Source organism: Procambarus clarkii, chromosome 61 (assembly GCF_040958095.1).
Source record: "Procambarus clarkii isolate CNS0578487 chromosome 61, FALCON_Pclarkii_2.0, whole genome shotgun sequence".
Taxonomy (NCBI): Eukaryota; Metazoa; Arthropoda; class Malacostraca; order Decapoda; family Cambaridae; genus Procambarus; species Procambarus clarkii.
The window spans coordinates 18,634,403-18,660,125 of record NC_091210.1 but is presented as its reverse complement, the minus strand read 5'-3'; the positions used below and the strand labels follow the sequence as shown (position 1 = coordinate 18,660,125).

Genomic DNA, 25,723 nt, shown 5'->3' with positions numbered 1-25,723 from the left:
ATAGGGGAAGCTTTGTGGTGAGAGGGGAAAGGTGTGTAGAGGGGTTGTGGTAGATAGGTGCCTGGGATAGGGAGGGAAGGGGGTGTGGACGCGACGGTAGTGTGAATGAAGATGGTCACAGTGATGGAGATTACAGTGAAGATAAGAGTGAACAAGTTAGTGAGTAGTGAAGATGGTTACAGTGATATAGATAGGAAGTAGTGAAGATAGTGTAGAGAGAGTCCATCATCCGAGCAACGCAAGCCCACCTTCTCCAATGACTTGGAGAATGATAGAATCATTCTGGCTTATCACATTCTCCTGATGATAACTGTGAGTATGAAGGTGGCACAGAGTGCTGTAGTGCATAGATTGTATTTCCATTCATCTACATAAATAACATAGAATGTCTGTCTGTATAATATTGCAGTCTCCGTGGTGTAGTGGTAAGACACTCGCCTGGCGTTCCGCGAGCGCTATGTCATGGGTTCGTATCCTGGCCGGGGAGGATTTACTGGGCGCAATTCCTTAACTGTAGCCTCTGTTTAACGCAACAGTAAAATGTGTACTTGGATGTAACAACGATTCTTCGCGGCAGGGGATCGTATTCCAGGGACCATAGGATTAAGGACTTGCCCGAAACGCTACGCGTACTAGTGGTTGTACAAGAATGTAACAACTCTTGTATATATCTCAAAAAAAAAAAAAAAAAAAAAAATATTGAGGCTTGACTTAATAACCCTAGCAGGATGACTGGTGGGTTTTTGAGGGAGTGTCATAAAAGGTTTGGATCTGATTCAAGTATGTATAGTTACCATTTGTGGTAGCATGATGTAGCTATCAGCTCTTGGATCCCGCCTTTCTAACCGTCGGTTGTCTAATGTACCGACTCCCAACCTGTTTTTTCATATCCTATCCACTTCATATATTTCTAACACACACACACACACACACACACACACACTGTTTCTGCCTTTGGCACAGTACCACATAGGAGACTGCTATTCACATATGAGAAGCAGGCGGGAGTAAGTGAAAAAGCCCTAACTTGGGTAAAGAATTACTTAACAGGCAGAAGCCAGAGAGTAACAGTCAGGGGGCGAGAAGTCGGACTGGCAAACAGTAACGAGTGGAGTACCTCAAGGATCGGTGCTGGGACCATTTATATTTCAAATATACGTGAACGACATGTCTACAGGAGTTGAGTCCTATATGTCGAAGTTCGCGGATAACGCGAAATTAATGAGAAGAGTTGTGACAGATGAAGATTGTAGGATACGCCAAGAGGACTTTACCAAGCTGCAGAGATGGTCAGAGAAATGGTTACTGGAGTTCAACACGAGTAAATGTAGTTAAGGAAATGGGACTAGGTGACAGGAAACCAAAGGGTCAGTACACAATGAAGGGAAACTGCCTTCCTGTGACGATTCGAGAAAGAGACCTGGGAGTGGACGTAATACCAAATCTAACTCCTGAGGCACATATAAATTGGATAACGACAGCAGCGTACTCTACGCTAGAAAAAGTAAGATCGTCATTCAGAAACATCAACACTCATTCATTTGAGTGTTGTGGTCACTGTACATCTTTTGCATTTCTTAATCTGTGATAGACTCTGTGGTATGTAAATGTCTACATTTCTTCTCTTAGTTGCAAGTTTTGCAGCTTCGTCTGCAATGTCATTTCCTATTATTCCCACATGACTTGGCACCCAGTTGATAAGCACTCGTCGGCCTTAACGTTTGAGTGTTTGCATTAGAGATATGATATTTGTGATTAAAGGGATGTTATCACATAGGTGTACTTGTTGCAAGGTTTCAATGGCAGTTCTCGAATCTGTATGTATGATAACATGTTGTCTGTGTTCAACAAGAACATGTTCCAAAGCCTTTTGAATGGCTAGCATCTCTGTTTGTAAAGTCGAACACCCATTTGAGAGTCTCCAACTATTTACAGAGTTTCCTGCTTTAACTGCAGCTCCGGTTTCTTGTCCCTGCTGGTCTACTGATCCATCTGTGAAGTAAGGAAGCTGTCAGATGCCAAGTTTGCTTCTATATGCATCTGTGCAATGTTACGTAGCAGATGAGGATTTGTCTGCTTTTTTTTCCTTCAAGAACCATAATCTTAAAGTCTGCTGGCGGAGATTCCCAAGGGGCTTGCATAACAAAGTCTGCATGTATTTCGTCGACACCCTTCGCAGTGATTGTGTTTGTTATATCTAATGTATTGATGGTGTTTATCGCACAACGGGGATATATGATAGCAAACAAAACACTCAGGGGGAATGACAGTGTAAATAGACGAAATGTTCACACTGAACACCAACAGAACAAGGGGCGGTTATCTTGAGGTTATCTTGAGATGATTTCGGGGCTTTAGTGTCCTCGCGGCCCGGTCCTCGACCAGGCCTCCACCCCCAGGAAGCTGCCCGTGACAGCTGACTAACACCCAGGTACCTATTTTACTGCTAGGCAACAGGGACATAGGGTGAAAGAAACTCTGCCCATTGTTTCTCGCCGGCGCTCGGGATCGAACCCAGGACCACAGGATCACAAGTCCAGCTTGCTGTCCGCTCGGCCGACCGGCTCCCATGGGACATGGGTGGAAGCTGGAAACTCAGATGAGTCACAGAGATGTTAGAAAGTTTTCTCTTAGCGTGAGAGTAGTGGGAAATGAACTTAAGGAGCACATTGTGGAAGCAAACACTATTCATAGCTTTAAAACTAGGTATGATAGGGAAGTAGGACTGGAGTCATTGCTTGAAACAACCGAAGACTAGAAAGGCGGGGTCCAAGAGCCATTGCTCGATCCTGCAGTCACAAAGAGGTGAGTTCTAATAGGCGAGTACTCACACATCCCGAGGATAATAGCAGATAACTTTCGGGAACCTATTTACTGCTACGTGAACAGGGGAATCAGGTGAAAGAAACTACCAATTTCTTTCTCCTTCGGTCGGGAATCGAACTCGGGCATTTAGAATTACGAACTCAGAACGCTGCCCACTTGACCGCGAGGCTCAATGTGTGTGTGTGTGTGTGTGTGTGTGTGTGTGTGTGTGTGTGTGTGTGTGTGTGTGTGTGTGTGTATAAGTGTATAACCATTGTAACCATCTTATCCATGTAGAAAGTAATATCTTGTATAAATCCTAGTGACGATGGAGTCAGATATTTAGCGAAATTGGAATTTAAATTTTTCAAAAACACACACACACGCACTCACACAACATCTGACCCTAATCCAAACCTTCCTATGACAATCCCCCACCACCCACCAGTCACCCTGCAAAATTTGGTGAGGCTATCCTCAAACCCTGGACACACAGACAAACATACACACAGACACACACACCCAGACATACATTCTGTCTTAAAGATATATAGACAATAGTTGGTGTTTCCTCGGCAGAGTACACAATGGTGAGAGATACATTATAGTGCACAGGAGACCCAAGAGGCTTCAAATATTGAAATGAAATACATTTTTGAAATTTAGTCGTCAAAAGCCTCAAGAAATCTACAAACTTCGTCACACCAGAGAGAAACAAGTGCCCGAGGCGACGAGGCAATTGGAGAAGAAGTCCTTTGATATATTGCTACATAAGGTAAGAAAGGACTTGACAGTTTATCCCAGGCACCAGAGGGAGTCATTAACTCTGGGAAGCATCCTGCGCACCAGAGGGAGTCTCGTACTCAGAGAAGCATCTAAAACGAGATCGTGGAATCAACACCAGGGATTATCCCGTGCACCAGAGGGAGATCAACACAGCAGAGCATCCCAAGTACCAGGAGATCAACATAGAGTGCCATCCCTGGCTTCACAGGGTGTCATCAGCTCTTAAGGTCGCTGGGAACTCTTGCAGGAAGCTATCAACGCCACCACAGCCACCAACGCCGCCACAGGAACCAACGCCGCCACAGCCATCAACGCCACCACAGGAACCAACGCCACCACAGGAACCAACGCCGCCACAGGAACCAACGCCACCACAGGAACCAACGCCACCACAGGAACCAACGCCACCACAGGAACCAACGCCGCCACAGCCATCAACGCCACCACAGGAACCAACGCCGCCACAGCCATCAACGCCACCACAACATGAGGTTAAGCTCAGCCATCGCCCCCTGGCACCGAGGCCATCTATTGTGTCTCCTCTTCTGCTGCTTTCTGGGTAAGTCCTTCACACACACACACACACACATATATATATATATATATATATATATATATATATATATATATAATTATATGGTGTTCCAGGTGTCAAAACTTATTCTTATATCCCAGCTCCAGTCCCGTCCTCATATCCCTGCCTCTATCCCATCCTATCCCACCTATCCCGTCCTCATATCCCAGCTAATATCCCGTATTTATACCTTATCATAGTGCTATATACCTATTCTTGTCTAGCCGTATGTCTTAATAATTTACATAGTAAGAGAATGTGCCTGTATCCCTTTCATTAAAAAAATTATGAAAATGCATGTAAATAGGTGACAAGAAGTAATATATTAGTTTACACAGAGACTAAACACATATATAAATTGTTGGATTTAATTTACAAATTCAACCGTTGGTCTGTGGAGAATTAACTAAAGCTTGTCTTGTATAAAATGCAATTTTCTTCCGTGATTTTCAAGATGTCCTTCTCATAATTATGTAATTCGTGAGAAAAGCAGGGGGAATTGTTCCTTGGTTTGTAGCTCTGTGTTGGTATCTCCCTTTCTCTCCACTATCTCTCTCTCTCACTCTGTCATTCCTCTCTCTCTCTCTCTCTCTCTCTCTCTCTCTCTCTCTCTCTCTCTCTCTCTCTCTCTCTCTCTCTCTTTGTCTCTCCACTATCTCTCTCTCTCTCTCTCTCTCTCTCTCTCTCTCTCTCTTTGTCTCTCCACTATCTCTCTCTCTCTCTCTCTCTCTCTCTCTCTCTCTCTCTCTCTCTCTCCACTATCTCTCTCTCTCACTTTGTCTCTCCACTCTCTCTTCCTCACTTTGTCTCTCAACTATCTCCCTCACTTTGTCTCTCCTACTATCTCTCTTTCTCCCTCACTTTGTCCCTCACCACTATCTCTCTCCCTCTCTCTCCACTGGGTCCCACTTTCTCCCTGTTGTTTCTCCATGACTTGATAACCAGATTTACCTTCGCTTAGGGAAGTAATACCCCACTTAGGGGAAGTATTACCACCCCCTTACCCCTCCCCCAGCCTTCAGCAGGGTAATTCCCTTTCCTGTGTTTAGACCAATTTCCCCTACGGTGGGTCAGTTGGTGTCTGGCTCGTGGCTTTATTGTTTTGGTGTGGTCTCGTAGTTTGTGGACGGGCCTGTGTGTGTGTGTGTGTGTGTGTGTGTGTGTGTGTGTGTGTGTGTGTGTGTGTGTGTGTGTGTGTGTGTGTGTGTATACTTCCTCTGTGTGTGTGTACACTACGCATTGCCCCTCTGTGTACACTACGCCTCAGTGAGCATTGCCTCTGTGTATATGTCCCTCAATGTACATTTCCCCCCTGTCTAAACTCCAGCGAAATCATTAATCGCTTTCATCCTGGTTGATCCCAGAGGCTGATTGATCCATTCCTCGTGGATACGCCGTGAGCTGCTTATTAAGAAAACTCAAATGACTGCCATCTCAGCGAATCACCAATTATGTCGAACCACTTAAGGACTTGACCACGATAACAAATACTTCAACTGTTAAAATGTTTGGTGGAGGCATTCATAGTGGTCTCTCGTCTGCTAATTGCTCGTTCGTTGCTAACTTGTTGTAGCAAAGTTCGCTAATAAATTTGCCTTTCAGCGGCGGGGTCGCTTAACAGCTAATTGCTGAGGTGAGTTTAACGTTTACCTGCTCACAAAGTGCTCATTGAGACGGGTAGGTTGTGAATATTCTCAAAGGTCTATTGATAATTTGTTGGTTCAAGTACTGGGGATCGCTGCTTCACCTGGTCCTCATACCCCAGCTCCTTGTACTCATATTCCAGCTCCTTATCCTCATATACCAGCTCCTTGTCCTCATATACCAGCTCCTTGTCCCCATATCCCAGTTCCTTGTCCTCATATACCAGCTCCTTGTCCTCATATCCCAGCTCCTTGTCCTCATATCCCAGCTCCTTGTCCTCATATCCCAGCTCCTTGTCCTCATATCCCAGCTACTTGTCCTCATATCCCAGCTACTTGTCCTCATATCCCAGCTCCTTGTCCTCATATACCAGCTACTTGTCCTCATATCCCAGCTACTTGTCCTCATATCCCAGCTCCTTGTCCTCATATACCAGCTCCTTGTCCTCATATCCCAGCTCCTTGTCCTCATATCCCAGCTCCTTGTCCTCATATCCCAGCTCCTTGTCCTCATATCCCAGCTCCTTGTCCTCATATCCCAGCTCCTTGTCCTCATATCCCAGCTCCTTGTCCTCATAACCCAGCTCCTTGTCCTCATAACCCAGCTCCTTGTCCTCATATCCCAGCTCCTTGTCTTCATATACCAGCTCCTTGTCCTCATAACCCAGCTCCTTGTCCTCATATCCCAGCTCCTTGTCCTCATATCCCAGCTCCTTGTCCTCATATCCCAGCTCCTTGTCCTTATAACCCAGCTCCTTGTCCTCATATCCCAGCTACTTGTCCTCATATCCCAGCTACTTGTCCTCATATACCAGCTCCTTGTCCTCATATCCCAGCTCCTTGTCCTCATATCCCAGCTCCTTGTCCTCATATCCCAGCTCCTTGTCCTCATATCCCAGCTCCTTGTCCTCATATCCCAGCTCCTTGTCCTCATAACCCAGCTCCTTGTCCTCATAACCCAGCTCCTTGTCCTCATAACCCAGCTCCTTGTCCTCATATCCCAGCTCCTTGTCTTCATATACCAGCTCCTTGTCCTCATAACCCAGCTCCTTGTCCTCATATACCAGCTACTTGTCCTCATATCCTAACTCCTTGTCCTCATATCCCAGCTCCTTGTCCTCATAACCCAGCTCCTTGTCCTCATAACCCAGCTCCTTGTCCTCATAACCCAGCTCCTTGTCCTCATATCCCAGCTCCTTGTCCTCATAACCCAGCTACTTGTCCTCATATTGCGGCTCCTTGTCCTCCTCACCTCACGAGCGAGAGAGAAAAAAAACTAAACAGTTTTGGCGTCCGACTCATGCAGAATAAAACACAGTTATAGAACTTGTTTTTCTAAATTGGTCAAGTTCAAAACATCAAAACACTGAGTTACTTAAATAATTCCGACATGTCGAAAATTTATGATCAAAAACACAAAAATTGCATTAACTAAATTTCAAGTATACTCGGACTACCACAATTAACTGTAGAAAGTATACTCACACTACCACAATTAACTGTAGAAGGTATACTCTACCACAATTAACTGTAGAAAGTATACTCACACTACCACAATTAACTGTAGAAGGTATACTCTACCACAATTAACTGTAGAAAGTATACTCACACTACCACAATTAACTGTATAAGGTATACTCTACCACAATTAACTGTAGAAAGTATACTCACACTACCACAATTAACTGTATAAGGTATACTCTACCACAATTAACTGTAGAAAGTATACTCACACTACCACAATTAACTGTAGAAGGTATACTCTACCACAATTAACTGTAGAAAGTATACACACACTACGACATATAACTGAAGCATACCCAACACTTAGTTTTCCAAATATATAAAATAAATATATGTTGCATTGTTCTACATTATGGTGATTGTAAATGGGTTGCAATAACAATCTATATATGAATCACCTGTTGACGGTAAGACCTCATCTGTCCTCAAACAATCAATGGAATGAAAGCATTTCCTTATCCAAATATAACATGCAAGAATGGCTTTTAAATTATAAACCAACAAATTCATTGCACAATTACAACATGTTGTATCCTTGCGTAATTAGCATATAGAACAGTCAGGTAATACCGTGAATTCATTATAACTTTGATTAAATATTTTGAACGTCAGGGTAGATATTGCTTGTTCAGACATAAGATGGTTTAAAAATAAACAACCTAGTTAGGATCAAAGCTCTAATATATATTTTTTTTCATTCTAGCCATTTCAAAGGATATGTCTTTCATGCCTGCGTTTGCCCTATCCACTGATGTAATTCCTCGGTTTATCATGGTTTAACACAAGTATGTTCTGTGAGCGTTCTCTCTCAAATAATTTAATCCTTGCTGTGTTAAAAATCTATTTTTCATAATCACTGTACAATGTAGTGTCTTGTCTGTGTATTGTATTGTCTCCAGTGATGGGTTATCTTGAGGTTATCTTGAGATGATTTCGGGGCTTTAGTGTCCCCGCGGCCCGGTCCTCGACCAGGCCTCCACCCCCGGGAAGCAGCCCGTGACAGCTGACTAACACCCAGGTACCTATTAACTGCTAGGTAACAGGGGCATTCAGGGTGAAAGAAACTTTGCCCATTTGTTTCTGCCTCGTGCGGGAATCGAACCCGCGCCACAGAATTACGAGTCCTGCGCGCTATCCACCAGGCTACCAGGCCCCTGCATGGGCCTGTAACTTGCTATATAAAAGCTACGACTGTCATGTCTAAGAAAAAAAACACCTCTACCATGGCTGCAATGCCACCCCTTCCATGGATAAAAAGCCACCCCTACCTTGACTAACAAAGCCACCCTTACCCTAACAACACCACCCCTTCCCTAACAAAGCCACCCCTACCTTGACTAACAAAGCCACCCTTACCCTAACAACACCACCCCTTCCCTAACAAAGCCACCCCTACCTTGACTAACAAAGCCACCCTTACCCTAACAACACCACCCCTTCCCTAACAAAGCCACCCCTACCTTGACTAACAAAGCCACCCTTACCCTAACAACACCACCCATACCCTAACAAAACCACCCCTACCTTGACTAACAAAGATACTCTTACCCTAACACCACCACCCCTTCCCTAACAAAGCCACCGCTACCCTAACAAAGCCACCACTACCCTAACAAGTCACCCCCTACCTTGACTAACAAAGCCACCCCTACACTAACGAAGCCATCCGTACTATAACGGGTGGCTTTGTTACATCTCTACCCCCTCCCCCCTGCCCATGTTAAACACAGCTTATTCCTTAAAAATTGCTAATGTTTACAATGTTACATTTCCAGCTGCCAAACAATTTTTTGCTCCCCTTATTACTTTTTTCCATCTGGGGTTCACTTATGGGGTTCGACCTGGGGTAAATTTAAATGTAAATAGGACATTTACCTATTTTCACCGGCCTAGACAAAATATAGTGTAATTGTTTAGATATACAGTTAATACTGCATTTTGTCCTCATATCCCAGCTCCTTGTCCTCATACCCCAGTTCCTTGTCCTCATATCCCAGCTCCTTGTCCTCATACCCCAGTTCCTTGTCCTCATATCCCAGCTCCTTGTCCTCATACCCCAGTTCCTTGTCCTCATATCCCAGCTCCTTGTCCTCATATCCCAACTATTTTTATATTCACCCATGATTATATTATTTGGGACACACGTGATTAATCCCCCATCCTGCTCTTGGAGTAGAAAGTCTTGTTTAAATACAAAAGAAAAAAAATGGGGGTTTGTCTCTTCTAGTTAAACTCTATTTGTCTCACTTCCCGTCCTCTCTCTCTCTCTTTTTTACACCATATTACTTGCTCCATATTTGGCTATCTATGGGTGTGAGAGAATCACAAGACATCAATTATTGCAAAGGCAAGATGGACAGGTTTCGATGTTTCAGGTGTTGGGGTGACGGATGACAGTGGTGGACAGAAGCCTGAGTTCGGTCCAGCAGAGTCGACGGTAACGGTACAGGAAGGGGAGACAGCTAAACTTCCTTGTGTCGTCCTTCATCTCAACGACAAGTCTGTGAGTATCTCTGTTTCGCTATAATATCCACGACGACAATGTATCTCTGTATCTTTATGTACTCATTAAGCTGGGTTATGTTAGCCTAGGCTAAGCTACGTTAAGCTGGGTTAGGTCGAATAATGTCTAGTTGACTGTCTCGGTGGTCTAGACATTAACATAAACCTCAAATAACATCAAGCGAGGCGTTCTGTTCATATAGGAGATGCCACAGTGGACCAAACATCTTAAACATTACCGGTGGACCAAACACACATCTTAAACATTACCGGTGGACCAAACACACATCTTAAACATTACCGGTGGACCAAACATCTTAAACATTACCATAGGTGTAGCTTTAACCATTCAGTTCTTGTTATAACACAACTCACAATAAAAATCGACGTCTTTCTATTGCTCTTGTGACGGTAACGCGTTGGTGTTCGGCTGTTCAAAAGCTAGGGGTATGGCCTCGTCACATAGAAACAAAAAAATAGAAAATCTGGAACTTCGTCTGTGGTAAGGTAATGAGAAGACACACAAAACACAAGTAAATTTAACAATGCGATTTTAATTACGTTAGAAAAAGCAAAACATGAATAAAATGGACATACAAATTCGTATAATAAAATCAATCAATCAAAATAATAAGAATAATCAAATGACAAAATGAAAAGTTACGTTAAGACAAGTGAGTAATAACAAGTGTAAATATTGGTGCAGGAATATTGGCTTTAAGCTATCACCTCTCTTAGTACACGTAAGCCACAGCTTAGTCTACCAATGAGACGTGTTAACCTGATGAAAGCACTGGATATTCTGAGAGCAGTAGGTCGTGTGGCCCCAGACATGAAGTAGTGTGGGGGGGTGGAGGGCAGGTGCAACTGGACACGCAGCCAATCAGCGATGAGCAAGCGACAGACAGGTAGTTTGGCGGTTCGAGGTGGAGCAGGTGTTCCTGGCTGCATACGTTTTGCGCTCTGGCAAACCTTGCTGGTGTAGTTGTTGGATATTTCTTCCATATTAGTTTTATATAGATGTATATATCGACGTATTTTGGAGGGAAGAGCAGGCTCAATCTCTTGAAGGAGATTATCGTCACACTCTTAAGACGCACCCTCACTTAAGACGCACCCTCACTTAAGACGCTCCCTCACTTAAGACGCACTCCCACTTAAGACGCAACCTGTGCATAAAATTCACCAATTTTACAAGGCTAGTTTATTAAAATAAAAACAATTCTAGAATGTATTATCAAACATTTATTGAAATTGGGTTTCAAGCTGAAACCCAATTTCACATTCCTCCCCTATTTACCCATGTTCCTCCCCTATTTACCCATGTTCCTTCCCCTATTTACCCATGTTCCTCCCGTATTTACCCATGTTCCTCCCCTATTTACCCATGTTTCTCCCCTATTTACCCATGTTTCTCCCCTATTTACCCATGTTCCTTCCCCTATTTACCCATGTTCCTCCCGTATTTACCCATGTTCCTCCCCTATTTACCCATGTTCCTCCCCTATTTATCCATGTTTCTCCCCTATTTACCCATGTTCCTTCCCCTATTTACCCATGTTCCTCCCTATTTACGACATGAAAACCTAAGCTTGGGTTATAACATATCCTAATGGTAAATAGTGTAGATAATATAATATAAATCCTACCAGTAAAAACGCTAACAACAATAGTCATATTGATTGAACGCGTATAAGGGAACTTCATTCATATAAGCAAATAGTATATGTAATAAGAGCGTATATCATATATAGATATATTCCATGTTAATTAAAACATAATTTCAACCCCCCTTTTAGGATCCTAGAACATCTTGCAATCCTTCCATACGTATACTTATACATGTATACATGTATACCACACATACTCGGTCCTGTATAATGCACCAAAATCATTCGGGTTTTACGCATACCGCTATTAAACCTCTTTATTGCGCACCGAAGGCCTTGGGTAGCGGGGGTGGGCTGGGAGATGACGCAACACGGGAGATGAGCCGCTGAGATGCTGCAACGCGCGAGATTGTCGCTGGGATGCCTTCCCAGCGCTGAGATTAGCTGGGATTGGCCGCTGGGAGCTGAGATATGGAAGAATGGCTGGGGGTGGCGGTGAGGGGGATGATAATGACTGGAATTATTCTAGCAAGGGAATGATAGGGAGGATAATGAGTAGATGAAGGGAAGATAATGACTGACGGAGCTGAGAATAAGACAATGAGTGAAATAAACAGTAGAAGTAATAATTGGACGAAAGGTGAGTAATGAGTAGGGTGAATAATGAGTGCAGGAGGCGGAGGTGAGGTGGGTAATGAGTAACATACGCAGCCACATACACCAGGGGCGCCTGGTGGCTGAGTGGACAGCCCTCAAGACTCGTAATCCTGGGGACCGGGGTTCCCAGGTGAATTCACAACACACACACACACACACACACACACACACACACACACACACACACACACACACACACACACACACACACACACACACACAAACACACACACACACACACACACACACACACACACACACACACACACAGCGAGATACGTTATATCAATCCATTCAAAGACAAACATCATCTTTATCCCAAATAATAACCCTGAGGTGGTTCCTGGGATTATCTTCCCCCGCGGCCCGGTCTCTAACCAGGTTTCCTGGTTGGTGGTCTGGTCAACAAAACTATTAGACGTAGAAGCACTTGTGCACGTTGTTACATTAAATATATATTCATGGTTTAGAAGCTGTACAAAAGTCCAGAGAAGCACCACCTGACCGGATCCGGAGGTAAGAGGCACGAGTCATGAGGAAGTATGGAAGGTGTTATTTATCGAGCCTGCTAGTGACACGAGGTTGATGAGGGTGATGAGTATATGATGAATATTGATGAGTACTTTTACCCTCCCCAGGTGACGTGGCTCCGGCAGAGGGACCTACACATTCTGACGGCAGGATTTCACACCTACTCCGCTGACCAGCGCTTCCAGGTACCTAGTCTTACTGGTAGTGGAGGCTCCCAGGTACCCGGTCTTACTGGTAGTGGGGGCTCCCAGGTACCCGGTCTTACTGGTAGTGGAGGCTCCCAGGTACCCGGTCTTACTGGTAGTGGGGGCTCCCAGGTACCCGGTCTTACTGGTAGTGGAGGCTCCCAGGTACCCGGTCTTACTGGTAGTGGGGGCTCCCAGGTACCCGGTCTTACTGGTAGTGGGGGCTCCCAGGTACCCGGTCTTACTGGTAGTGGGGGCTCCCAGGTACCCGGTCTTACTGGTAGTGGGGGCTCCCAGGTACCCGGTCTTACTGGTAGTGGGGGCTCCCAGGTACCCGGTCTTACTGGTAGTGGGGGCTCCCAGGTACTGGGTGTTACTAGTAGTGGGGGCTCCCAGGTACCTGGTCTTACTGGTAGTGGGGGCTCCCAGGTACCTGGTCTTACTGGTACCAGTACCATATAATTAAAAGCAAGTCTGAAGTTGGAAAGCGACACATACGCTCCTCTCACAATGTTCTTTAAGTGTTCCTCTGGCGACACCTTACTACCCAAAACCACCCCTCAAGGTCTCCTTCTTTATTAGAGTTCTGTAATTCCTTTCCACGTAATTTGCAAGTTGTTTGTGGTCTATATTCTAAGACTCCAAATTCTATAACATGACATTTATTCACATTGAATTTCATTTGCCACGTGTCGCTTCAAGCACTTCTTTTATCTAAATCAATTTGAAGGGCATTACAATCGTCTGCGTCTCCTGTATTCCCCAGTATCTTAGCATCATCCGCAAACATGTTCATATAATTGTGTATTCCTTCTGGTAGATGGTTTATGTAGAGGGTAGACATTACTGGTGCAAGAACTGAACCCTGTGGTACTCCGCTAGTAACACTCTTCCAGTCAGATACATTGTCTCTGATTACTGCCCTCCTCTGACAGAAAACTTTTCATCTATGTCAGAAGTCTTCCTGTCACCCCCATGTCTTGTGTGGGACTCTATAAAAAGCCCTTTTTTTAGGTCCAGATAGACACAGTAAACCCAATCTCCTCTTTCCTGTAGTATCTCTGTGGCTCTATCATAAAAACTAAGTAGATGTGTTACACAAGATCTTCCTGTTTGAAAACCCCACAGTTTGTCTGTTATTATGTCATTACTCTCTAGCTGTTCAACCCATTTGGCTTTAACTATTGTTTCTAGTGTTTTGACTACCACGCTTGTTAATGATACGGGTCTATAATATAAAGGTTCCCCTCGACTAACATTTTTATAAATTGGTACTATGTTTGCCTTTTTCCATATATCTGCTAAGATTCCTGTGCACAAGGATGTCTGGAATATTAATTGGGAGTGGAATGCTCAACTCAGTTGCACATTCTCGCAGCACCCAAGGTGAAACTCCATCAGATCCAACTGCTTTATTTCTTCCTCGCTCCATGAGTAATTGTTCCACTTCGTCTTAAGATACTTCTATGTATTCTATGGCGTGTTCTGGAAGTGGTATTTGATCCGGCTCTCTGAAATCCTCATTTTGTATGAACACACTTTGGAGCTGTTCATTTAGCCTTTCACACATTTCTTTTTCATTCTCAGTAATCCTGTTCCCCGTTCTCAATCTCAGGATTTTATCCTTACATGCAGCTTACTTTTGAAGAATTTATAGAAAATTTTGTGTGTGTGTGTGTGTGTGTGTGTGTGTGTGTGTGTGTGTGTGTAATAAATTGTATTTTTGTTAGTAAGACAAATCAATAATTATCTTTGATCGCTGCAAATGTTGTGCTGGATCCCTGACACTGTCAATATATTGTGCTGGACCCCCTGTCACTGTCAATATATTCTGCTGGACCCCCTGTCACTGTCAATATATTCTGCTGTACCCCTGTCACTGTCAACCTGTCTATCGGAATCTCTGTCTACCGGGTGGTGCACGCTGAGGGAGGCACGGAGTGGACGCTGGTGGTTCGGTACTCACAGCTGAGGGACGCGGGCGTCTACGAGTGTCAGGTCAACACCGAGCCCAAACTCTCCCGTCACGTCACTCTCAGAGTCCACGGTGAGTCCTGTTGAGTCTACGGTGAGTCCTACCGAGTCTACGGTGAGTCGTACTGAGTCCACAGTGAGTCTTCATGAGTAGATCATTTAAAATTCAATCAAACTCAAGTTTAAACAAGTATTGAAAACTCGATTAAATCATTTCTGCTATTTAGAATACATGTATTGGGAACTAAGCCCAAATATGTATATATGTATATATGTATTCTACCAGTGTTAATATTATTTTATTTCACGTGTACATAGAGCCGAGACCCACGGGCATAGTGACCAAGACCAAAGTGTTCGTCGCTAACAATACTGCTTCTACCAAGGATGGTGAGTAGCGTAGATGCACAACTGTACCTTAATCATCTACTCTCCACCCCCCTCACCACCATCTCCTCCCTATCACGTCATCTCCCTTCCTTTCCTCACCTATCCTCTTCTTCCCGTCCCAATATCCACTCTCCCTCTCTCCCTATCTCCATCTCCCCTCTACCCCACCACCCTGTTCCCGTCCCTCTGCCTCATATGTTTGAGTTATAAAGAAAAGTTCGTAGCCCAGATGTCTGTTGTCCAAGAAACACAGGCCAGGAAGCCTTGAAGGGTGGTCTGGGGTCAGGTTCAGGAAGCCTTAGGTCACAGGAAGCCATCAAGAATGGTCTGGGGTCACGTGAAGGAAGCCTCAGGTCACAGGAAACCATCAAGGATGGTCTAGGATCAAGTGCTTCAGAAAGCCTCCAAGACTGATCAAAGAATAATTACCAACGAGTGAACTGGATCAGTAATCAATGTCTAATTAGAAATATTTATTATCTATAAATATTTGATATCGTGGTCGAGACCGATTGCAGTAGATATAACGAAATGTGATAACCATAAAGTCTCGTTTGTGTTTAATAATTGTATTTATGTAAAAAAAATCAGAATGCTAATTGTCTCTCTGAACTTTATTCCAACTTTCTCTGTTTATTATTCATTAAATTATCTCTCCATCCTGCCCTGTCTCTCTCTATCTCCTACCTCATCCCCTCACCAATAACAGGAGGCACACGGAGAAAAGAATTACATTTTCTATGAGATATAATTGAGGTCGAATAAATGCAATTATAAAAAGAATTCGTTTCCAACAAAATTCCATCCTGAGAGATCGAAGCAATGATGGTGCGATGGGAATTAGGCTTTCAAATTATGAATGATTTAAATTTGAGTACATGTTCATGCCTATGTATTAGGCATGACATATACATTATGTATAGAGTGTGTGTTTAGGCTGTCGACTCTTTGAATGTTGTATGTATTAACTTGAAGCAGGGAAGATTTGTGTTAGCAGTTCTTATGTAGATTTGCGCATGCACACACACACACACACACACACACACACACACACACACACACACACACACACACACACACACACACACACACACATAACACCCACAAGCACACAGACTCCAAAGGCCAACCCGTTCTTGCACTTTCTTACAGTCAATATTGACTTATTAAACACGTGCATATGTGACATACTAAACATACTAGTTTACCTTGAAAAGCTTCATAGAAAACACCGACCTTACCTAACCTTCTTAGTTACCTATAAGGGTAACTAGTAAGGTTAACTAGGTAAGGTAACTAGTAAGGGTATTAGTAAGGTTACCTTACCTCAGTTACTTAACCTATACCTATTATAGGTATAGGTTAAGTAATAATTGTAATTACGAAGCAATAAGATGCTTATCTTAACATACTAAGAAGGTTAGTATGTCCCCCCCTGGAATATCACCGTGAGGAACAGTAGAGTCCCCCCTGGAATATCACCGTCAGGAACACTAGAGTCCCCCCTGGAATATCACCGTCAGAAACACTAGAGTCCCCCCTGGAATATCACCGTCAGGAACACTAGAGTCCCCCCTGGAATATCACCGTCAGAAACACTAGAGTCCCCCCTGGAATATCACCGTCAGGAACACTAGAGTCCCCCCTGGAATATCACCGTCAGAAACACTAGAGTCCCCCCTGGAATATCACCGTCAGAAACACTAGAGTCCCCCCTGGAATATCACCGTCAGGAACACTAGAGTCCCCCCTGGAATATAAACATGAAGGGGTAACTCAAGAGTTATTCACAGCCCTGATAATGGCTGCCGCAGTCCGGAGGAATTAAAGCGTGGGTCTTCCCCAATGGTTCCAGCTTACCGTTCCCAGTACAAGTTAAGCCGCTTATCTGTACACTGACTAATTATTAGGTAACAGCAATGACAAATTAAAGTTTTAATTGGTTGTGCTTTTTTCCCCATGTATGCTTGTATTCATACTCTTAAAACGACGAGGGAGATGACCTGTATGTATTCTTGATGATAGAGGGGGGGAATATGCATACCTGAGGCCAGATGGGCACATGGATACCCGAGTCATCGTCGGACTATGTATACTCGAGCCCAGATAGGTGTATGAATATCTGATATGGAGTACATTTTAGGTTGAATGGGTTAATGTATACCTGATTCAGCATGGATGTATGAATACTTGAGCTGAGATGAGTTTATGTATACCTGAGCCAAGATTATAAAGTTGCTGCAATGGTGTGGTTAGGTTGTGTTTGCGGGGAGCTTTATACCCCTCCTCACCTGTCTGTCTCTTACCGTCTCTGTTCTCTATCTTCTACCATGTCTGTCTTCCTTCTCGCCCGACCCTGTCCCCCTCGCCCGTCCCTGTCCCCCTCGCCCGTCCCTGTCCTCCTCGCCCGTCCCTGTCCTCCTCCTCGCCCTCGTCCGTCTCACTACTGTCTCGCTGCTTCAGGAAACCTTAAGGTGGAGATCTTGGGGCCACGGGAGCTGTACATCGAGGAGGGCTCCTCTCTCACCCTCACCTGTCTCGTGACCTCACTCCGCGGTCCCTCAGCTCTGGTCTACTGGTACCATGACACCAGCCTCATCGACTACAACTCCCCCAGGGGCGGCGTCAACCTCAAGGTCAGTCCCCCAGGGGCGGCGTGAAGGTGAGTCCCCCAGGGGCGGCGTGAAGGTGAGTCCCCCAGGGGCGGCGTGAAGGTGAGTCCCCCAGGGGCGGCGTGAAGGTGAGTCCCCCAGGGGCGGCGTGAAGGTGAGTCCCCCAGGGGCGGCGTGAAGGTGAGTCCCCCAGGGGCGGCGTCAACCTCAAGGTGAGTCCCCCCAGGGGCGGTGTGAAGGTGAGTCCCCCAGAGGCGGCGTGAAGGTGAGTCCCCCAGGGGCGGCGTGAAGGTGAGTCCCCCAGGGGCGGCGTGAAGGTGAGTCCCCCAGGGGCGGCGTCAACCTCAAGGTGAGTCCCCCCAGGGGCGGTGTGAAGGTGAGTCCCCCAGGGGCGGCGTGAAGGTGAGTCCCCCAGGGGCGGCATCAAGGTGACGGCAAGTCTCCAAGATTATACGCTTTTATAACCAGACAATAAACACCAAACGACAAAAACACCAACAAGTGACCGTCAGCAATATCGCAATAAAAATGAGAGCCAAGATTATAGTGATGGGCGAGCTCAACCTCCCAAAAATTGAATAGGAAAAAAAATAGTTTCCATGACAACTAATTGTGTAGCAACCAGCATGGTTGACAATGAGTTTACACGAGAATATATGCTATAGCGCCCTGCATGACTAGATCTTGTAAATGTATTTACAAAAATATGTTGGGCATTCACTGGTTGGCCGGGGTGTAAAAGTAGTGAGCTTTGAAAAACAAAAAAATCAGAATTTACTGAACGAGATGAAGTCAGAGTACACCGCTGTGCTAATGTACAGCGTTGTTCATTAGCTTAGTACAGGTTCTGTACATCAACGATTTCCTGAGTGGTTGGAATTAATTTCCGACGGATTAAAATATATTTTGTAGAAAATTATCTCATGTGTTTGTGCGTCAATGTCGTATGGATGTTTGAGCAATGTTTTATATAGACTTTTCCACGCATTCAAATGACGTTAACATCAATTAACAACAGGTAAAAAAAATTGATGTCACGATTAACATAGAAGCCCTTGGCAGAAAAAATAAAGTTGTTTAACGATGTTGAAAATGACACCTGTAAATATTTCCCCAGTCTAAAATAAACATACATGCTTGACCTATAAATCCCACGAGAAAATAGATATTCAGTCCCTTCAAATGCATATTTCGAACATCGTTGATGTTCGAAATTTGACACTTTTTCTTACGCAGCGATCAATTTCTGGACATCATAACACAGTAACAATGGGATCAATTTGAATTACTTTAACCATGAAGCATAACGAGGCGATTAAACTACCGACACACACAAGGAAACCTCACTGCCGTTAAATATCTATAAGAGAATCAGTCGAGAACAATGAAGGGATTCGAACCCTGTGAACCCACAAGTCTCGCACCATACGCCCGGATTACTTTTTCTTCTAAACTACAGGGAGTCAGAGGCAGGCGTCACACCGGAGAGACACCCTACATGCTCTCAATTCTTCACAATAGCAATTACATAACGATCGGAAACGGCGAACTCTAAATTTGCTAGATCTTCGAACTACAGCCACGAAAACTGAAGGAAATAGAAACATACCTGAAACTGCTGGCTCTCTGTCCCTCGAAGTGTGATATCTTACCTATAATTAAAGATAATCATACACTTTAATATAATTCAAATACACACTAGAAAATATACATTTAAATCTTCATATACTACAAATATATAACCATTCGAACACGGACGTATAAATCCATATAAACAGCTCAAGTGAAGGTACCACTTGAGGCTCGAGGAGTTGCTTACCTTAAGGACGAGATGATAATTGGTCTAGCGTAGGCTGGGACTCTGAACACGACCGTTTCCTGGTGGCAATCGACTTAAGAATGGTCCAGGACGGACCGAAACGTCGTCGTCCCTTCACTTTCTAGTGTGTAGTCTGGTCAATATGACCGTGTCTATAACCACAATCGTCTCTATAACTCACTATCACCAAACACATTCAGCTCTTAACCGGCTGTCGTAATTTCTACATTAAGAGTTTTAAGAGTTTTTCATCACAATTTTCACAGCACTACCTCCAGTAAGTACAACTAGCCCCTGAATGATCTGACCCGCGGAGGTAACGAGCCAATCTCACGTTAGACTCGTTCAAGCTGCTCCAGCCAACCCCGGCAATATGAATCAATTGAAAAACGTATCATGTCTCATTATATTATATAATTTTCGTGTATTGTGAGGCATAAGTTTGGTTAGGTGTTTACGTTCTATTGCTGTTTGCATTCTATTAGCACGTGTTTGTATCTGCAGAACGTGGGTGAAGCATTTACAGAGGGGCGATTCGAGCAGAGGTGGTGAACGAAGCATTTGCTCGACAAAAGTTCATACGTCATCAGTTATGAGTCGTTGTGAAGTGTTTTCTCATTGATAAACGAGGGGTTTGGCGGACGGATTAACGAGCATTTGATCTTTGTGGATGAGGGACGGACTGTTCACCCACGTAATTTAAATATAAATTATTTTCAACAGAATGGAAACACCTGAGTTAACCTTGCTTAACTAGACACATAATTCTAATATTTGATAATATTAATCCATATTTTTGGATTAATATAAATTGATTAATATGATTATTTTGGGAATAGGTGAATGTGACTTTGGGGTCGACTACTGCTCGAACGCTCAGAGTCTGAAGACGAGTTTGGGGTAATATTAAGAAAACTGAATTAGTAAATTATGCGGGGGACTGATTTAAATAAATCTGAGCTGCAATTAATTGGTTGACAAAGTAAAAGCTAATTTTGTGGGGAATAAAAGACATTTTCTAGACCTTGGAAGCGTAAGCAATCACTTACAGTCCAGGGGCCAAATTAACGAAGATTACGCAAATACTTACGAACCTGTACACCTTTCCTCAATCTTTGGCGACTTTGTTTACAATTATTAAACAGTTAATGAGCTCCGAAGCACCAGGAGGCTGTTCATAACAATAACAACAGTTGACTGGGACGTTTTCATGCTTGTAAACTGTTTAATAAATGTAACCAAAGCCGTCAAAGATTGAGGAAAGATGTACACGTTTGTAAGTGCTTGCGTAACTGCTCCGTGAATCTGTTCCCAGGGACCCAAATAAAGTTTATAGAAGACTTACTCATAAAACTCGTTCTGTAAATAGTTCTCAAAAAGGCAAATATAAACCTCATATGAAATATATCATCATGGGTGAAGCAGCAAGTCTCACTGAGAGTAAAATGTGCTTATTTTCCTTTTAGAATATTTTTAAGCATTTCAGTCTCCATAGAAACGCGGGAGATTTTTGTAGAAAATTGTCGTCAATTTTGGGACACTCTCAAAAAGACGTGGCCTGAGAGGGGGGACCTCGTCAAGATTAACAAACCTTCGTCTCCCTAACAATGGAATATCATCGAATGTACCATTCTAGAGCCATTAAGAGTGTTTAGGGTCAAGACCATATTGTCATTATCTCTACAATATCTAAGGAAAAAATAAATTGATTAGAAAGGCCGGGTCCAAGAGCTATTAGCTCGATTCCGCAGACACACACACACACACACACACACACACACACACACACACACACACACACACACACACACACACACACACACACACACACACACACACACACAATCACTTCCCATGTATACGATAAGTGTATTTTTGTGTTGACAGATTGACCGGGGTCGAGGCGAGACAACGACCCGACTTGTGGTGTCGTCAGTGGGTCCTGGTGACTCTGGCATGTACTCCTGTGTCCCCCAGGGTTCACACCCCGCCACCGTCCTAGTACATGTACAGAAGGGTGAGTACTACCCCCTACACCTGTCAGAGTACATGTACAATAGGGGGAATAACCCCACCGAACATTCAGAGTACATGAATGTACTCTGAATGACCACCAATCCCTCTGGCCTGCTATCATATGTATATCACATGAAATATTTCTCATTCAGTGTTCAATCCTAACCTAACCTAACCTTACCTAACCTAACCTAACCTAACCTAACCTAACCTAACCTAACCTTACCTTACCTAACCTAACCTAACCTAACCTTACCTAACCTAACCTAACCTAACCTAACCTAACCTTACCTAACCTAACCTAACCTAACCTAACCTAACCTTACCTAACCTAACCTAACCATGCACCATAGGTTTCCAAATTATGAAATTTCTTTCGTAAATATAGTTTATTATCTTGCAATGATAGCTGAGAACATGACTCTTGTAATCTTTCTAACATTTCGAATTTTCTGAGCCCCGTGTTCATAGTCAGTTCTTGTGAACAAGTGTTCAATGTTCAGGAGAGAACAAGTGAGATACAGACTTATATTAAAGAGATAAACTGCAATAATATTTTAAATTTTCATGTACGAATATCTGCGAATGATAAAGATTGAAAAAATAGAGAATTGACTGAGCGCTTTCGGCAATCTTACATGTCCATTGTCTAATTATAAAAGAAAGCTAAATACCAAAGTAAAATGTTAAGTAATTAGGTAAAATGGGAGACAAGATCTATGTTAAGTTCTAAAGTAATCAATTTCTCTTGTTTACAGGGGACCACGAGGCGGCCATTCAACAGGGAGGCCTTGGGGGGGTGTCTGGTTCTTCAATCCCTCTCTCTTCTTTCTCTCTTCTCTTCGCTCTTCTTTTTCTTCTTTCATTCCTTCTCTTTCTTGATATTGACTTTGAAGCCAAGTTCTCCAGTCAAACTTCCGCTGGAACTTGTGTCGAGACGCCGAGAGCTTCTCCCTTAAGCCATGGGCCAGACTCTTGCTTCTTGCAACGATGCAAATCTTCGCAAGTTCTCCACTTGGCTTTATTTTCCCATCCTCATCCAAATAAGCCATTCGAGTTGGCATGATAAAGTTATTTTCTCCTTTTTCAATATTTTGTCCTCATATTTTCCGTATATTCTGTGTCATTTTGGGGGTCAGTCATCGTACTGGATCAGGAGTCATTTACCCTTTATATTCAACCATTTGCGAAACCTTTAGATCTTTCCTTATTCTTGGCGACTTTGTTGACATTTATTAAACAGTTTACGATTTTGTAAACTTCACAATACAAGGTTATGATTGTTATTAACAACCTCATAGCGCTTCGGAACTCATAAACTGTCGAATAAATATAAACAAGGATGCCTGTGATTAGGAAAAGATGCACAGGTTTCGTAACGGGCTGGGTAAATGCTAGATTAATCCTCGCTCTGATTCTCTCTCTCTTCTCCCCGGTTGTGTGTCTCCTATTACGCCCTTCACCTGTTCTCCTCTCTTCCTGTTATATATTCTCTCCACTTCTTCTCCCACAGCTCCTTTGTCTCTCTCATCTTTCTCTCTTCTCAATTTCCTCGTGGATTGTATTTTCTTGTCGATTCTTTCTTGATCGCCACCTTTCCTTCAGGTAAATATTTATACCCAGCAAACAACGCATACACACCGCTGTATACAGGCAACAACGTTGTATCAACGCATGGAGAACGTACGGCTCTGAGTTTACCAGCGAGAGAATACCCAGAAGTTTACCAGGCGCGAAGACACTCCTCTCCTTACCAAGCCAGAGATTGTACCCATCAGTTTACGAAGTTAGCTTCCCACGCCGAAGAACGTCCATCAGAAACTCTAAAACTCTAAAGTTTCTATTTAATTGTGTCGAATCTCACAGATATGTTGATCAAAACATACGACATACATGATCTGTAGCACAAGCAGTCCCTGATTCATTCATAATCACATGACTTAAGAGGACAACTTACTATGTGAAATAGATAATATTCTTTATCACATGACTCCTAATAATTAAGTACCTAGTTAAGTTTTTCATGTAATTAATTCCTATTAAAAACATAGATTCTAAAGTCTTTAATTTTAAGAACTGCAGTGTATAAAATTGTGTTTTGATATAAAGTAACACTAGTTTGTAGTAGACATTACATGTTGATAATATGTTTGACCTAATGCCTGAGTAACCTCTGGGGCTACAGAGATATTAAATGATTTAAGTATATTCCTTGCAGTATCCTTTAGCTAACATTATGAGTGAAATGAGGTACCCTCATTGGTTGTTTATCAGTTTATTAATACGTATACGCACGCACGCACGGACACACACACACACACACACACACACACACACACACACACACACACACACACACACACACACACACACACACACACACACACCACTGTACCCTGTATACCCTGTATACCACTTATGTCAGACCAATCCTGGAATATGCAGCTCCTTCCTGGAGTCCATATCTAGTTAAACACAAGACAAAGTTAGAGAAGATTCAGCGGTATGCCACCAGACTTGTCCCGGAACTGAGAGGTATGAGCTACGAGGAAAGGTTAAAGGAGCTGAACCTCACGTCCCTGGAAAACAGAAGAGTAAGGGGAGACATGATAACCACCTACAAAATTCTCAGGGGAATTGACAGGGGTGGGACAAAGACAAACTCTTCAGCACGGGTGGGACACGAACAAGGGGACACAGGTGGAAACTTAGTACCCAAATGAGCCACAGAGACATTAGAAATAATTTTTTCATGGTTAGAGTAGTTAGTAAATGGAATGCACTAGGAAGTGATGTGGTGGAGGCTGACTCCATACACAGTTTCAAGTGTAGATATGATAGAGCCCAATAGGCTCAGGAATCTATGCTCCAGTTGATTGACAGTTGAAAGGCGGGACCAAAGGGACAAATCTCAACCCCCACAAGCACAAATAAGTGAGTACAAGTAGGCGAGTACACACACACACACACACACACACACACACACACACACACACACACATATAGCTACATAGATACAACAAACAACCACACATACAGACTCATACATGTTCAAACATTCTATAAAATGTTCATACATTCTACAAAAAACACTAGAGCAGCTCTGCTACCTACTGTATGAGATCTCTTGAAGCTGATGAACACAGACGTCAATAGATTATTGCTATGTTGCTCTATAGATGATGGAACCAGCACCACTTTACCTGATTGGGACTCAGAAAATTGCTTCGCCACATCGAATAACATTGATCCTCAGCTCAAACATTCTGATTGGCCCTGTTGCGTATATGTTCTGTATTTCGTAACAGAAATTAAACCAAGATTTGATTGGGACGATTATATGGGTTCATGCCCCTGTAGAGCATGAGCGTAGTGGCATGACCTTATGACCTGACACCTTGACCTGTGTCTTGACACCTTGACCTGTGACTTGACACCTTGACAACCTTCCTCGAAGCACTACGTCGGTTATCTGATGGTTGTTCACTTGTTCATTCATGTCATATAGTGAACATCCTGGCGGCCTGGTTGGCTAAATAACATCCTCGTATGTTGGAGATACGTGTTTACATCCACGACGATTTATATATATATATATATATATATATATATATATATATATATATATATATATATATATATATATATATATATATATATATATATATATATATATATATATATATATATATTATAAGTAAAGTGATAGATTATAGCTTTTCTACTTTTATGCTACTCAATAGTGGTAAATCATTTAGGGGAAACCTTTCGGAAATTAGACACGTTTCTGCATATCTGAGCAGGTATAAGTGGCTCTGACCCCGTGTTTGACTTCTGACCTCCGTGTGAATATTCCTAAACCTGTATACAACAGGTTTTGAACTCCAGTGCGACTGTTTGACCTCGTGTACATCAGCAATTCGAACGCTTATGAGGTTTATTTAGATCGTTCGAACCTTCTTGAGGCCATGCGAGCATTCCCAGTTTTTTTATATGTAATTTGTAGGCAAGTTTGGTAATTTTTATTTCGTTCTCAGCCTTGTGAGCTTTCATGAGCCTGCCTGAGGCTCATCTGGCTTGAATTAGACGTAATGT

At 43.3% G+C, this 25,723-nt stretch overlaps 1 protein-coding gene across 1 annotated transcript; it reads left to right on the top strand.

Moving 5' to 3' along the window:
- Positions 1–1,167: 1,167 nt before the first annotated feature.
- LOC138349783 (uncharacterized) lies at positions 1,168–23,789 on the top strand. The gene is made up of 10 exons (XM_069308032.1): positions 1,168–1,289; positions 3,472–3,580; positions 3,729–4,150; positions 9,685–9,835; positions 12,740–12,816; positions 14,731–14,864; positions 15,110–15,181; positions 17,645–17,817; positions 21,500–21,629; positions 22,387–23,789. The coding sequence occupies exons 1-10, from the start codon at positions 1,168–1,170 to the stop codon at positions 22,692–22,694; spliced, it is 1,698 nt and encodes a 565-aa protein (XP_069164133.1). The 3' UTR covers positions 22,695–23,789.
- The last annotated feature ends 1,934 nt before the right edge of the window (positions 23,790–25,723 follow it).

What these genes read in the sequence shown, in the direction of transcription:
- LOC138349783 (XM_069308032.1), top strand. Translation starts at nt 1,168, where the DNA reads ATGTCTACAGGAGTTGAGTCCTATATGTCGAAGTTCGCGGATAACGCG. An exon ending in CCTCTTCTGCTGCTTTCTGG is followed by an intron (nt 4,151 to 9,684) that starts GTAAGTCCTTCA and finishes TGCAAAGGCAAG; the next exon opens with ATGGACAGGTTTCGATGTTT. An exon ending in TCCGCTGACCAGCGCTTCCA is followed by an intron (nt 12,817 to 14,730) that starts GGTACCTAGTCT and finishes CTCTGTCTACCG; the next exon opens with GGTGGTGCACGCTGAGGGAG.